General features: G+C 32.4%; 1 protein-coding gene across 1 annotated transcript; it reads right to left on the bottom strand.

The window, feature by feature from the left end:
• Positions 1–6,293: 6,293 nt before the first annotated feature.
• Positions 6,294–8,609, bottom strand: LOC139430836 (uncharacterized). Its single transcript, XM_071198220.1, has 2 exons — positions 8,281–8,609; positions 6,294–7,151 (listed from the first exon to the last, which is right to left on the bottom strand). Exons 1-2 carry the CDS (start codon positions 8,459–8,461, stop codon positions 6,502–6,504), a joined length of 831 nt encoding a protein of 276 aa, XP_071054321.1. The 5' UTR covers positions 8,462–8,609; the 3' UTR covers positions 6,294–6,501.
• Positions 8,610–16,903: the final 8,294 nt, after the last annotated feature.

Raw genomic sequence — 16,903 nt, 5'->3', positions numbered from 1 at the left:
AGTTCATTGCCTGCGTAAACGACAACTTACCGCCACGTTTCAACTTCTGACGAGTTGTCCCTCTACGTCTTAGGGCACGAATTTGCATTCCCATACCCATTATTGTTTTTCCTTTCATTATCGTTGACACTAACGCCGACGATAGTCGCTCTCCTAAGCTTGCGTCTTTACTTCTCAACCGCTCTTTCGCCGTCTTATACAACTCTTTATCGGCTATGTGTCGCTCAGCTAAATTCGATGTCGCTGCGTAGGCAATATCATGCGTTTTACAGGCGTCGTCTAATTTATTCACTCCCCGATCTCCACGAACTAATCTCTTTACCAATTTGGTTCCCGGACCGCAATAATTATAACCTGGCAAATGTAGTTCTATCGGAAGCTTATTGATTAATGTATTCACAATACCTCGACCAGACCGTTTGCTTGATCGATGCATACTGTTTCACTGTCCTAACATTCATACCATTATATTTAATAGCTTTCGCACATTATTCGGTGAATATTGGATGGTTAATAATACGCTCACATTTGAAAAAAAATTTCATTTATTTTAAGTCATTAGATATTTAAATCTTTCATGAAAAATCTTATTTCTAAATTCGCTGCTTAAGTACAGGTGTAACATATCATTTACATAACTTATTCTATTCTTAAATCTAAGACGATCTAAATACATTTCCTCCCAATTACACTTTCGTGATTGTCTATACGCATAAGTCCATGCATACATTCTATGCATCTCATTTTTACTCTCATCAATCCGCACCTTACCCATGTCTTTATTGATTGTGAAATAATTTAAACAAATCTACATCCAACAAGATTTTATCGAAATTGTACAACATCACTTCCTTACTTATACATATTTGTTCAGAACACGATTCATTGAGCATCGTTAACATATTACGTTTCACATCTCCATCCATTGCAGCTAACGCGTTTATAACACTATCATAATATGCTTTGTAATTCACAGTTCTCAATAATTTCAGTCGAGTTGCTACTAAATCTGCTACGTTCCAAAGCTCATGCAACGATTCATATGCAATATATACATATTCTCCACCCCTCTCCAACTTTAAAATCTTGCAAACGTTTTCCATCCAATCGCACGATATACTGACACCACACAACACTATCTGCGACGGAGACTGATTAGCAAAACTGTTTGTGATTGTTGACTTATACATAATAATGTTGTGCCAATCGTTTTCCGTTAATGTTAAACATTGACCTTTTCCCATTAACCTTACCACTGGTTCAAAATGTAAGTCAGCACTTAATCCTATTGCCACACATTTCGTGCGGCTCTTATTTAGTGCATACACTGTTTCCGAAAATAGAGGGCCTCTACTTGCTCTTACTGTACTGTCCGACATGTTGGTTAAGCTCTCCATGTTATCTATTCTCGAAACTACTTCATTATTACCGTTAACACTTTGCGTCATAATAAAAGGGCTTAAGTCTGCAAACGAATCTTTTCCATCAGCGACCGCTTGCATATTGTTACCACACTCTATAACTGTATTAAACTTTTCTTGTTTTAACACCTCTTCAGATGCCACGGGTGTCAACGAGGGTTTTATCACCTTTGGACTTATGCTCGCTTTTTTGGACACCGCCTGTTGAACCTCGAGACTTCTCTTCGGTGCTTTTGTATATTGTTGTCTGGAACCCACTAAGTATATATAACATTAATACTTCTGCTGTAAGACAAGTGTTTATGGACTTACTTGTTTTGCGTTGTTATGTCACCACTACGTCGGATGATTTCAATGAAACTAATCTTTTATGAACCTGACTTGCTATTTATGCACATCATTTTAGGTGGGGACGTCACGGTCACAATTAAGGTTGACTTCAAGTTCTCCGTTGAGGTCAAAGTAAAGGTCATTGTTCAGGTCAAGGTTACTGATCAATGTCATAGTCACTCAACGTGATCTTGACCTGAGGTGAGCTCAAAGTAAATCCAACCCGGTCATGCTCCACTCCTCCGGGAGCACCCGAGAAGAGTCATCACTCGACTTGAGTACACCAAAAAAAAAACATCATGAACTGCTAACTCGGGGGCGTCGAGTTGACACCATAAATAATACGTTAAAAAGATATGCAATTGTTTATCATTTATTAAAGACGAGTTCAATAAATTAAATGAAATTTAATTCGGTTGTTTTTCTTTTCCATTTTATATATTAGGATTAGGAATGTGATACATTTAAATTGAATAAAAAAAGTCAGTACAATAAAAATTAATTTATTTAAATTTTAAATTTTAACACTAATCTAAATCCATTTTTAAAAATTTTAAAATTAATTTAACATTTTCAATTGCACAACTGCTTTCCGATTTATAATGATATGCGCAAGAATTTTGACTCAACGAAAGCAAAGGGCAATATATATTTTCTTGTAAATTAATAATCACTGGCTTTACCGATGATAATAGGTCTCTCAATACCTTTTCTTTTTGAGATCCCTTTACAAACACCACCTCCACTCCGCATGTATGCTGTTCCAGAATGTCTTTCAGTTGATTATAGGGCACATATCCATTCTCGTAATGCAAATGGTGTAAGTTATTCTCCTCCCAACGCACTTGTCGACATTCTCGCTTATTGAGTCTTTCATAACTTATATCAGGTTGAAATATGAAATGGGAAATCGACTCACCATCACCGATAGCCAATTCTTTAACTCGAAATCCCGAAGATAAAGTAAACCCTTGCATATCGATGACTTTAATTGGATTTCTCGATGCCATTATATTTAAGCGATGTAAACTGCTTAAAATAGGAGCTACAAGTTCCTCAATTTCTTTATGTTCACAACACTCTTACTTCAATACTGTTGAACACGATTTTCTATCTGCTATTTAAAGCATACCTCCTCCGAAGTGGGGTTTTCAATGGCCTCACGTCGTGTAACCTTCATTTCAGGTCACGTACACGGTCAATGTAATGGTCACAATTAAGGTTGACTTCAAGGTCTCCGTTGAGATCAAAGTAAAGGTCATTGTTCAGGTCAAGGTTACTGATCAAGGTCATGGTCACTAAACGTGATCTTGACCTGAGGTGAGCTCAAAGTAAAGGTCATTGTTTAGGTCAAGGTTACTGGTCAACGACCCCCTTTGCAATAGCCGATTCTGGAACCTCCTCCCAGAACCTCAGGGCAAGGTCAAGGTCATGGTCACTCAACGTGACCTTGGCCTTGGCCTTGGTCTTCAAGAGCAGATTGTCCTTCATGAAAGCGAATGGAAATATTTTTCCGAAGTTTTAATATTATCTCAAATAACCGTTTAAAGTTATTGTTTTAAGAATATCTAAAAATAACAAAAATATACTATGCGCTTTTTATTTATACGCAACAACAACTTACTAAACTATGTGCTCTTGCATCGTTCAGTATCGTAAATGTTGCGTAAAAGCTGCTTTCAATTTATTCAAAAAGATTTTATACGTACCTTCAAAAGTATTGACAAGGTCCTCCAAACCTCTAACTTTTCAATAAAGTATCCATTCCCTATAACCTATTCTCTTTTGTATATATTTGAATAACACCACAAGGATAAAATTAATCTTTCTACAAAACGACGTGTACGTAGAACCGCTGTTAAATCGACTGTCACTCTTCCGAAAATTTCACCCTTACACAGGAAAAAATATAGAGTAAAAATCAACTCTAAAACATGGTTCAGATCGGTCCAATTTATTTAGAGTTATTTTTTTGCACTATATAGTGTAGGTGATTAGATTAAAAATTTACACTAAATAGTGAGAAGATGGTGTTTATTAAATAGTGTAAAATCGGTACTCTATAACAGTGTATTATATGTAATCTAACTAGATGTTGTCGTGACTCTAATTAGATACATTTCTAATCTAATCAGTGTAAATTATTAAAAATTCGCTCTAATTTTACTCTATTAATTGACAAAATATCACTAAATAGTGTGTATCTTCCACTTATTAGTGTTAACTTTTAATAGGAAGTGGAGTATTTTTAGGGAAGTTTTACGTTTGTAATAAAAATCAAAATTATAAAATATTTGTTTTGATTTTTACTTGTAATATATTGTTACAACTTAAATTTAAAAAAATTAAATTCTGTTTATATACATATATAATACTTAATTCATTTTAAAGTTTCCACCGAGTCACCATCAGTCACCATCAAAACTGCATATAAAAAAACTTCTATAAGTTTCCTATATGTATAGTTGCACCAAGTTGCACATATTTACCAATCTTCACAAGGAACTTGTATGCAAAATCTTCCGGAAGTTCCACTAATTTCACATCATGAATGTTTTATTTTGGCAAACATAATTAAACTCGATTAGTAGATGACCGTTAAATTTTAGCTGTATCACACCACATGTTGATCACGTGGTACCGACGAGTAATCCCGAGCAAAATAGTGGGGTGCATACGAAGTACCCGAAGGAAAAGTACACGTCTAGTGTAAAATTTAATGTTTTATATATTACATAACTTCACTAACATAAGTAAAAAAGAACTCTCCTTTAGAGAACTGTAAAAACTACTCTATTAAGTGAATAATATATGAACTCTACATTAATATTAAATATAGTGTACATTAGAGTTATTTTTACCATGTGATATTACAATTTTTACTCTAATTCTTTTTACCAACTACTCTAAAATTTTTACACGACACGATTTTTTCCTGTGTATATACGATTTTCTTAAAACAAATGAAAATCGGTTCATTCTGATTGGGTGGATTTTTCGATGGGTCATCCATTTTATAATATTTCTATTATTTTGAGGTTATAAAATTATTTTTATTAAATTCTACTTTAGTCTTTTGAAATTTTCCAAAATAAGGTTTATTATTCTTTTTTTTCACATTTGACCAAAAGATTTGACGAAAATTTCACCCTACGTTATGAATTTTTGATGTTAAAACTTTGTTACTACGAAAGGGATTTTCGTCAACAATATGCGTTATTAAGTTCCAAATTATCGTTAAACTAACTAATAAGTATCCTGATTATAATATTTAAGTGGTTTGAAGTCTTTTAATAACAAATTAAAAAATTAAATTAATATTATGTCAAATTTAAAAAGTGAGGTTAGAATTTCAATTCGAAACTTATTTAACTCTCATGCTCGCTATTTGAATGCGCCAACGGATTATAAACATTAAACTTATAACTAATTCTAATAACTAATGTCATCCTCCATTGCATTCTTAACGATTTATACAAATTTTTACTTCGATATACAATAATTTTACAAAATAACTTCCGATTATTGTTTAACTCTACTCTCTCAACTCTCTATTTTAATTATTAGTCAATACAATGACACATCTATTAATAGTGTAAAGAGTGTAATATCACAATTTATATCATCTAGATTTCGATGTGCTAAGTTTAACTCTATTGCGCATGCTCCTGGTGTAAGGAAAAGAGATTTCTTAAGTCAAGAATAAGGTATCTTTCTTTTTAATTTCCCTCAGTGTATATCCGCTGCTTTACGGATACATTGTATAAACTGTACACGTAAGTATACAGGGTGTTAATGAACGACGTGCAGATATTTCAGGGGGCAGTAGTACTCGATAAAATAAGAGAGAAATGCTAATAAACATGTGGTCAAAAGTGCGTCAGTACAGGTAGTAAAGTTTCATTTTTTCTTAATTTTACGTTTTCCTCCGGTGTTTTTTTGAATAATCATTTCAAATTTGGTATACACCTAATCTTTATGAATCTCTACAATAAAATGACAAAATCGTCAGCCACACTACCTATTATTCAAAAAAACAACGGGGATAAACGTAAAATTAAAAAGAAATTGAAACTTTACCACCAGCATGTTTCTCCTATTTAGTCCAGTCGTTTTGCACGTCGTTCATTAACACACTGTATAACATTTCTTTATAATCTTAAAAAAGTTTCATTTCTTAACCCAATGCCGTTTTGGAGAAAACATTTTTATTTTTAATTACATTTTCAATAAACGTCAGTTGATTGCCGGTTGATTTTATAATAATGTCAAAAATAAGTAACTAATTAGTATATTAGTATCATCAAATTCTCTGTAAAAAAGTGTCCATATAATGTCTTAGTGATAATACTCCACCTATAATAATAACCAAGATAATTGCACTTGCTGTCGAACCCTATATTTTTGTAATCAGAAAAAAATAACGATTTTAATAAGCGAATAATCAGTGGTTGTTTCCATTTAAAAAAACGAAAATAATTGTCATATCTCAAAATCTAAGATCGAAAAAAATTTTTTGATACGTCATCAAATTCTCTGTAAAAAAGTGTCCATATGATGTCTTACGATTAGTTATAATACTCCACTTATAATAATAACCAAGATAATTGCATTTACTGGTTTTACAATATTTTCAATTTTGGCCTCTAGGGGAAAAGCAAAAGACGATGGCGACATTGGAATTTATTTAAAAAAGTGATCGAGACATGTAAGCTACTTTTTTTCTAACTCTTATAGTTTCCGAGATAGCCTATTCAGACATCGAATTTGAACCACCTGTAGGGTAAGCGCACACGCATCGATTTCGATCGTACGGAAAAATATCGTACGTTATTTTATCGTATATTTTATTTGCACACACAATCGATTTTAGATCGTACGGAACAATATCGTACATTATTTTAACTATGATTTTCTCCACGTAACAATTTGTCTTTAACAATTGTAAAGCAGCCAAAACTTCACTGTCGTCATATTTTTTTAAATGAGGTATCACGCCTTCAAAGAATGACATATGGGAATTTGGCTTTTCTGGCTCCAGTGCCTTCAACATTTTTAATTCAATTTCATCCGGATTGCGGCGTTTTCTGTTGCCAAATCTCTCAGCCATTTTCTCTTTATTTGTAGCTTGATTGTGACGAACTACGCCTTCGTTCACGTCTGAAGCAGGTTGAAGCTCATTATTATCAGCAAGTCCATCTTCGCTGTTAGGTGTGTTTCCCAAGCTGTCAACAGTTTCTCTTAACTCATACACTTTCTTTAGAGATTGCATTTGGTCATTGTACACATATTTCTTTACGTTTGGTGCGGCCGAGCCGCTTTTCTTAAAATGCTGCTGTTTTTTTGTAGATTTAGAAAATGCATCGCGGAGATTTGTCCATCTTCTTATGACTGCTTTCCCTGAAAGAATGACAGATACAAAAATCCAAAATCTACTAAATTATCTTATGTAGTTTTAACATTTGTCTTATTCATAATGAAACACAATACTATAGAGTGATACTATTTTAACAGTTATTTATTTCAGGTATTTAGCAAGTGGGTGCTCGTTCAAAGATCTACATTATTCATTCCGAATTGGCGCCACTACAGCAGGAAAGATAGTTAAAGAAGTATGTAGAGCTATCTGGCCGGTCTTAAGAGAAGAATGCATACCTCCACTTTCAAAGGAAATGAAAGATGTGAAATGAACGATTTGAATCTATTGCTGATGATTTTGAAAAAACCGCCAATTTTCCACACTGCCTAGGCGCCGTCGATGGGAAACACATTCGCATAATAAGTCCAGCGAAAAGTGGCTCCATGTATTTTAATTACAAAGATTATCATTCAGTAGTGTTGATGGCAATTGCAGACTCAAAATACCGCTTTGTTTATGTTAACATTGGGAGCTTTGGCAAAGATTGCGATTCTTCCATTTTTAAACGAACCGTTCTTTGGAACTCAATAACAACAAATACACTACAACTACCAGATGACAAATATCTCCCGGGCACAGAAACTCCAAAAGTTCCATACTTCTTTGTTGGGGATGAAGCGTTCGGGCTACATATACGTTTGTTACGGCCATATGGAGGAGCACACTTGACGCAAGAGAAGAGAATATTTAACTACCGGTTGTGCAGAGCTAGACGTTATGTCGAGTGTGCCTTTGGGATATTAAGCAATAAATGGAGAATATTTCATCGGTCTATTGACGTAGATCCTGATTTTGCAGTTGACATTATTAAAGCTTGTGTTGTTCTTCATAACTTTGTTCGTGACCGAGACGGGTTTTTGGCTGAAGATACTACAACAATAGCCGGACTGGAAGATTTACCAGAAGAAACCACAATACGAGGTGGTCTTCAAGCAAACAATATCAGAAACTTATTAAGCAAATATTTTGTAACAAGCGTTGGTGCCGTTCCTGGGCAAATGACTAAAATATGAAAAATAAAGTAGCCTATCAACACTCGCAAAGTCAGAATATTTTAACATTTCTATATTTTATTTATAGCTAAATACAATATAAATATATATAACTTACCGAACTCGTTTTTTTCCTTATCTTCCATGTCTTCAAAATTTTTATTTATTTCGCAGCAGACGTCCTTCCATGCATTTTTTGTAGCATTCCTATCTTTGTAAATTGGTAGCGTTTTATCCCACAACACTGGTTTGGTTTGAACCAATGAAATGAGGACTTCGTTATCCACATTGCCGTCCATAGTGACAGCTACTAATTATATTTATAAAATGGTGACCACACAATGCTAGAAATTGGCGGGAAGATTTATCGTACGAATAAAAATCGTTGAGTGTGCAAGCGTTCGTTGGATCATATAAGCCACTGTATTCACGGCAACGACACGGCGTCCGTCTATCGTAGTGGCAATACACTGCATCAACACGGAGATCGTGTCGTATCGTGTACAGTTCGAAGCTTGTGCACGCTCTTATGCTCTTCCTTGTTCCACTAAAAGAATTTGATCGTACGATATTTTTCTGTACGATCGAAATCGATGCGTGTGCGCCTACCCGTACAGTGTGCTAATTAATCATCGTACCCGACAAACTATGCAACCAATATCACAGATTTGTATTGCAACGCGACGAAAGTTCCTAAAAACGATGGCGACAATTCATTAACTTTAAAAGCCGTTTAAAATATATTTAGATATATTTTAATAATTAAAAAAATATTTTAAATATAAAAAAAAGGTCTAACTTTCTGTCCTTTTATTTAAAATATTTTTTAGTGTACCCATAGATTGAAATTAATGTTGAAAGTAGTGGTTATTTTGATTTGTTTATTGACTTACCGCTTAAAGCAACCACTAGAAACAACGATACTTGTTTCTTACTATAAAGGCAGCAAAAAGCGGTTAAAGAACAAAGAAAATACGGAAACTCAGAAAGCGTACGACAATCACAACAATAACGTACGATCAGCTGTCAACATCTGGTTACTAATTTAAAATTATCCAAGCTACCACTACATATTGAGATATGCAGCCAATATTAGACAGGTCACGTGGGTTACGATAATTAATCAACACAGTGTATTTACTATTAGATGTTATACAAATGTGCTATGCATAATATAAAAAAAAGTTGATCTAATTTGATACAACATATCTTTAAGCGGAAAAGAGATTTATAATTTAGTTAACCTTTTGGAAGAATAAATTTGACCAGAGGCCGATACCAAATTCACGCCATACCTTGTCGCAAGTACATTAAGGAATAAATAATTGCAAATACATAAAAGTACACACATATAAAGATTGGATTTATCTTATCACGGAAAGAACTTGTTGATACATTAGGCGATTGTTCTTGTTCTGTTCTGATATGAATTCCGCATAACAGTAATTATGGCGGCTGCTATTTTCAAATTTTTTTTTTGTGGTAGCATTTTAATCGCGGTTCTCTGCACCGTGGTTGGTCTTGCTGCAAAACGCAGAAATGTAAGGTCTGAAGAAGAAGGGCCTGTTATTGAACAACGGGAATCGATATCTTCTGATGGCATTAATTCATGTAAGTAGTATACATCAAAAATAAAATTTCGTAATTTTAAAAAAACGAATTTAATCATATCTAGTTATAGTGACTTTTAATCTTATCACAAAGTATATAGGGGGTGTATAAATTGGCGAAAAAGCTATAAGTGACACCATTCTTTGTTTGATCGCGCTTCGTATGGTTTCAGGAAGTACTTAAAAGAAACGTAAATATGTGGCAACATTGTGTTTGTGTACTGTCGGTACCATAATATTTTCTGAAATTCAATCTACGAATACATTTTGTCGTCATTTCATCGAAAAATACTCAGCAAAATTAGAATTTTATTTATTAAATTCATTGTGAATTATTTATTTGTGAATTACTGACAAAACTGTAAACGAAATTCTACTATGTTGTCAAGTGTGTTTTTCGTGAATGTATGCTAATTAACAAATGTTAAAAACAAACTTTAAATCCTAAATAAAATAACGTGAACAAAAAAAATCATTTTAAAGTCCTTTTTATACTAACTTGCAGCCGTTTCCATCAACAGATTTTCAACATTACTGATTATTATGAACTATGGGTACGAAAAAAGGTACAACATTTTTGCATTAACATTTTTACTTCAGAATCAAACGAAGAATATCGTCACGTATAGTTTTTCCGCCAATTTATACACACCAAGAATTTCTGACATCCTGCAAAACAGAGCAATCACCTGAAAGATTCATGAGCTGAATCTAACAGAATACTTAGAGATAGAGTCGCAAAACTTAAAATTGAATCAACACAATGCAATGGTGTAATGTTGGTTATCTAATAAACAATATTTTAAAAGTATCTTTGATTTATCTGAGTTTGTTGCTAGTTTCCTGTTTTTCATTACATAGTTCTATAAACTTTGTATATTTGACACGAAGTTTCAAACAGTTTACCGTTAATTTTCATTAGCACCTTCTTCAAATTTACTTCTTCGGGTTAGTGTAGAATTTCTTCGGAAATTAAAGTTAATGCTTCATCATTCTTCAAATTTTCTAACACACTACTAACTGATATTTTTCTGTTTTAATGCATCCTTAAAATGAGCCGATCGTTTTCAATGCTGTAATATTTCGCTTTCACTTTATATAACATTTTAAATTTCTAGGTTGAACGTTTTTTTATAACAAATTTTATAAATCACAGCTTTGAATTTGATATATAGTGCTTCCTAAAAGTAACGGATAAATTCGTTAAAACAATTAAAAACAGTTTATTGATAAATCGCTGCACTGAGAGAAAAAGTGACGTATATACAACGAATTTCTTCGTTGTAACAATGAAAATAACGATAAAAACAGTCCGATGAGAAAATACGTTGACACAATGAACATTTTGCACAAAAGGATGAACTCCTTCATTGATTAATGTAAATTTATCGCATGAATGAATAACGTACATTGGTTTTTTCAAATCACATTTTATTGAGCCAACAAAGTCGAATATTATAATTATGTGCAGGATTATCCTGCCAGTGGTTTTCTTACTTTATTATTGTTTTATTTAAAATTCGTCGAGTGAACGAGCGTAAATGCGATAGAACTTTATTCAAAAATTAATTTGAAAAACAATAATAATAGTAAGAAAAACTGACATTTAAACGTCAAAAATATTTTTGACATAGATTGCAAAGCCTACTAAAATTTTTTTATTCAAAATTCATTCCTTCTTTTGATCGACAACCCCGTTGTTTAACGGGCAGTGTTTGCTTTACTATTTTTTTTCTCAAAAATTAGTCGTTTTTGGAAAAATTTCAGAGAGACAAAAAAGTTTTAGAATACTTTCATCTATCTATGTAAAATTTTTCGAATGTATTTATCATCTGCATAAAAAAAATTTTCGCAAAAATGCAAAGGGGGTGGTTACGTTTAGTAGTTTAGAAGAGTAGGTTGAAAGTACAAATAGGGTCAAAACGTGCCCTATTATGAGTTAAACATATTCCCCAAATTTCATTTTCCTAGCGTTTATGGTTTTTGAGAAAAAAAAATTAAACCAAAATTTTCCGCCATTTTGAAGGGGTGTATATATCAAAGTACCCTTAAAATTCTTTGAAGTTTGTTGCAGTCATTCAGATACACCCTGTATAGTGATGAGATTAGATACAAGTGCCATTCTTTGCTACAAGCAATTGACATTCTAATTAAGTTGGTATACGTCTTTAATTTACAGTTGTCTCCGGTAAGCAAATTAGTGTGGTCGTTTCTTACAGAATATTTTTATTATATACTGCAACATTCCAATTGTATCAACGCATTAATTTCAAAGCTTAACAATGTTTAAGTGTTTTCTTTACACAGTAGGTGGCTTCAAAACTACCGTTTTATATTTACATCATTTAAAGCAAATTTAAGTTTTTACAATCATGTTTATGATTAAAAAAGAGTGAAATATTTTTTAGTTTTATAAATAGGAGCTTCTATATTTTATTTTAATCCAAAATAATTTAAATTTCCATTTATTTTTGTTATTGCGGTTACTATATTTTATTCGTGCATATCCACTTATTTTCAGTTTTTACAATCATGTTTATGTTTAAAAAAAATGTATTAATTTATGAAGTATTGTTAATTTATACAATTAAAATATAATCTTTTGATTTAAATAAATTGAACAATTTAAATACCAAGTGCATTTTTATTTAATTCTACAACCAGCAACTACTATAATAATAGATACTTGCTTTTGATATAAATTCAGTGTACTTAATATTTAGAACTTTCATATTTACTAGAAAGAAAGTGAATTATTAATGGCAAAATCTTAATCTTTCGAATTGAAAATATTTTTTCTTTGAAGTAAATGACAATTCATATTAACATTAAATAGTGTTTCATTTAATTTTATTTTATCTACTTATCAACTTTAAAGATTTCTTTATTTAATTCAGTTAACTAAGTTTTAAGTGTAAATACTAGTAACTTTACGATAAAGAGATTTATTGTTTAATATTATCAGTTAGTGTTTCATTTCTAAAGCAAAATTATTTGTATTAAACGGTTTTGCTTTTTTTGTTAAGTACTTTGATACACTTACAATTGAATGGTACAATGATTCAATAAGAACAGTAAATTAATTTGGATAAAAACTATATCCCTTTTTCCTTTGGTGTCACGTAAAAATTCTTAATCGTAAAGAATTATTTTTCTGAGTGTACTTTATAGTATCGATTAAAAATGTTCATTGCTGCAATAACATCATACAATGTAATTATGTACAGGGTGGGTAAATTTGGGTGTTATTATAGGCTATCTCAGAAACTATAAGCGATACGAAAAAAGTAGATGCCATGTCGTGGTCTCTTTTTTCGAGACTAACCCAATCCCGCAAACACCAAACCTCTATCTTCTTTTGTTTTTAAGTTATAGCCAAAAAGTCATATTCTGTCATATTCGTGCAATACCATATAGCAATTAGGTAGTAATTACTGTCCGAACCCGTCTACTATAATCAAAATTTTGAACTGTAGCGCTTACTATTTTGGAATTGAAAATTAACGCTTATTTTCTACAAATACATCATACATCATTGGAAAGCTAAAAATATGCTCTTTTCAGTAACACCATAATCTATTATAGTTTGCACTTAAAAAAGTACAACTTTGTGTTGTATCTCAAAATCATCAAATATTTTTAAAATTTTTCAACGGCAGTATATTCTACTTAAAAAAGTGTCTTAAGAACACATCAACCCCATTTCTTTAATTTCAACAATAAACGAAATATGAGCATTTTTTAAAATCAAGAAAATTTAACTTTTTGGCTATAACTTAAAAACAAAAGAAGATAGAGGTTTGGTGTTGGCGGGATTGGGTTAGTCTCGAAAAAAGAGATCGGGACATGGCACCTACTTTTTTCGTATCTCTTATAGTTTCTGAGATACCCTATAACACCCAAATTTGCCCACCCTGTACAGGTTTATCCACAGAAAATGGCAAGTTTGTATCTTAAACCACTAAAATGTGACCCCCGCCTTCTAAAAGGGGTTGTTTCTCGGAAACCGTTGGGGTACAAAACTTTTCGTTGGTGGTACATTAGGGTATAAAACTAGTACAATACTTTAGCATAAAGATTTTTTATTTTTGGCTATGTCGGGGGGCTGCCTACATGGACCTATAAGATTATGCATGACGAGATTTCGATACTTTTATGAGACTCCCGTACGAGAAGCGAGACGAGACGAGAGTGGAAGTTGCGAGACGAGACTTGATACAAAAATCTCGTCTTGTTGGTCTCGTGCGAACCACTAATCTCGACCTATCCATGTTACAGGAAACACATTATCTAGATGTCGCAGATTATATCGGATATCTAGGAAACAAAAACTTTTACTACTTTTTTTCATCTATTAGTCATTATTTGTCATGAGGAATAAATCCTCAAGTTTATGCGTATTGGTTGAGAATCACCCTGTATAATATATGTACATTCAACTAAATTACAAGATTCCAGGTTGAACAAAAAAGAAATTAATTTCAATATGACGATTTTTAACAATAAGTTTTCATTTTCTTTGAAATAAATTTGAATTGAAATTTAAAACCAGTTTAAAGTAATAAGTGTTTGTTTGAGGAAGGAGCGGCTCCTAGTAAAGGTGCCATAAATTTAACTGCTATTTCATTTTCCTTAATTTTTTGGTATGAATTTACTTTACTATGCCTCACATCATATGGTATGAGTGGTTAAAAAATAACAACAAAATTTTAACTTCCAGGAGAAGGATCAAAGGAATAAAACAACTATATTATCATGCCGATATTTCGCATTAATGTAATGCTTCTTCAAGGGCCTGACGGTTAACGATTACATAAGTCAACGCAAAAACAAAAGAGAACCTCAGTTAACATCAGGAATAAAAACCATAGTTAACAAATCACAGGTTGTGAATTGTTGGTTAACCGCACGTAAAAGATGGTACTGGTGTGTATCCCAGATAGGACGTCGTGCCTTTATTTCTTTATGTAGGTAAAATAAAGGCGTGACATTCAGTCTGGAACGCAGCATCGTTTTTCTGTTTCCTTTTTAATTTATAATTCACGTAAATCGCTCTAAACAATTAAAGAGACATAACTTTGATAAACTGAAAACGGAATTTGACAAACGCAATTGTTTGACATATTTTGGTTAAAACCGTGTTAAAATTCACCTAGCCGTTTTCACCATAACCGAAAAAATAAAATAAAAGTGGACAAAGTTGTCGGCACTCTCAAAAATCGAGTACTTTTTTCACTTAACTCGCGATAAAAATAAAACCGCGGAACCGAAAATTTTCTAATTAACATTATTTCATATTGTGCAGAAATATTCAGTAATTACAACAAACTTTACCGCAATTTCTTTCATCGAACGGTTACGAAGATATCGATCTCGAAACTGAGGGGCCTTGACTTTTGGCACAGATAGTAGTGTTACTTCTAGTTTTAATTGTTATTCAGCTATAGTGTTGTATACTTTTATTGAATTAAAAGCAGAACTAACACTAGACCTAGAGCTAGCGATATTCGAGTTTAGCCGTCTAAAGAGACGCAAGGCTAAACCCGAATGTTTCTAGTTCTAGGCCCGTTGTTAGTTCTAGTTATAATTGTTATTCAGCGCTAGATTATTGTATATTTTTATTGAACTAAAACTAGACCTAGAACAAGAAACTATTGAGTTTAGACGTCCTAAGAGACGCACGGCTAAACTCGATCAAGATTTTTCTTTTATATTATGAACCTTATTAAGTCTCAAACTAACATTACAAAACACGAGTAGAATAAATTAATCAATTGCTAATGGAAAGTGAGAAATAGTAGTTGCCTATTCATGCGTGACGTCACGAACGGACCATTGAGTTGTGCACCTGTTTCCGAAATGTAGCAGTCATCTTAGATTCTACTGTCCTTTCCCAAACCAATTCATGGATCAACCCAGAATATCTACCAGATGACGCTATTAAAAACATAAATATAGTGGTAAAAGACGATTTTTAAGCAATCTGCTATACAAGGTGCCCATTATCTATGGAATATAGTATATATCTCGGTAAATGTTGACTTTATAAAAAAACATTTTATACAAAAGTTGTTTAATATTTTATTTGCCATAGTAAGACTTCATTCCATTGTATTTAATTCAGAAAACAAATGAGTAACGAATAAGTAACACTTGAATTTTTTTAAATGGCATTGTACCCTTTCGTTAGGCTCATTTGATAGAGATTACTTTTCTCTTTACGATGACGTAAAATTTTTATACTCTTACATCGGAAAATTTTTTAAAAAAATGTAAAAATTGTTTATTAATAAAAATTAATCAATAACATTAATATAGATATCCGAGATCGTCAAGTACCCCGAATTACAGGGTGTTTCATAATATATGCGCAGGACTTCAGAATGTTATAGCTTGTCCAAAAATTTGAAAAAAAGTTTCTATCAACATACCCTCTAAAATTTACCATTTTGGAGATACAGGGTGTTGAAATTTAATAAAAAAAATCGTTTTTTTTGTGAATATCTCCGGAACCGTTTATCGTACAGAAAACAGCGTTTGTAAGCATTTTCTACTCATAATAAGCTAAATTTTGTGCGCGAAAAAATTATTTTAAAGTCATAATTGGTGAAGATTTTGAAGGGGTAGTGGTTGTTTTTCTCCCCAACTTCTACGTCACTGGTAAAAGTACGGTTTTGAGACGCCCGTTTTAACCGCCAATGTATTCTACACAAAAAAGGTTGTGTAGGTCATGAGCTCTAAAGTTGACTGTTTTCTAGAAAAATTAACTTTTATGTTGAAAAACATGGTCAATTTTTTGAAATAAAAATTTTATTTTACAATTAAACAAAATTTATGTAAACGTTAGAACAAGTAACAAAAGCAAGCGTTAACTTCATAATTGCAAAATAAAAAAAAAGTGAATATATAACATAACTTGTTTCTACGCATTTACCAACGATTATGGGAAAATGGAAGTTTTAAAAGGACTACTGCTGATAATGGGCGGCTTATGGAAGTTGCAAATCCCCAAGTAGAAGAGGCTGTCCTCAACGAAATTAATGAAAATCCCACCACAAGTACCCGAAAAATTGCTTACAACTTAAACCTAGCTCACTCAACGGTTTGGAGAATATTGAAAAGGCAACTTTT

Source organism: Onthophagus taurus, chromosome 7 (genome assembly GCF_036711975.1).
Source record: "Onthophagus taurus isolate NC chromosome 7, IU_Otau_3.0, whole genome shotgun sequence".
NCBI lineage: Eukaryota > Metazoa > Arthropoda > Insecta > Coleoptera > Scarabaeidae > Onthophagus > Onthophagus taurus.
This window is presented reverse-complemented; position numbering and strand designations above follow the sequence as displayed.

Coding starts and splice junctions, on each gene's coding strand:
- LOC139430836 (XM_071198220.1), bottom strand. CDS start 8,461: ATGGACGGCAATGTGGATAACGAAGTCCTCATTTCATTGGTTCAAACC. Junction 7,152..8,280: donor TAAGGAAAAAAACGAGTTCG/GTAAGTTATATA, acceptor TCATTCTTTCAG/GGAAAGCAGTCATAAGAAGA.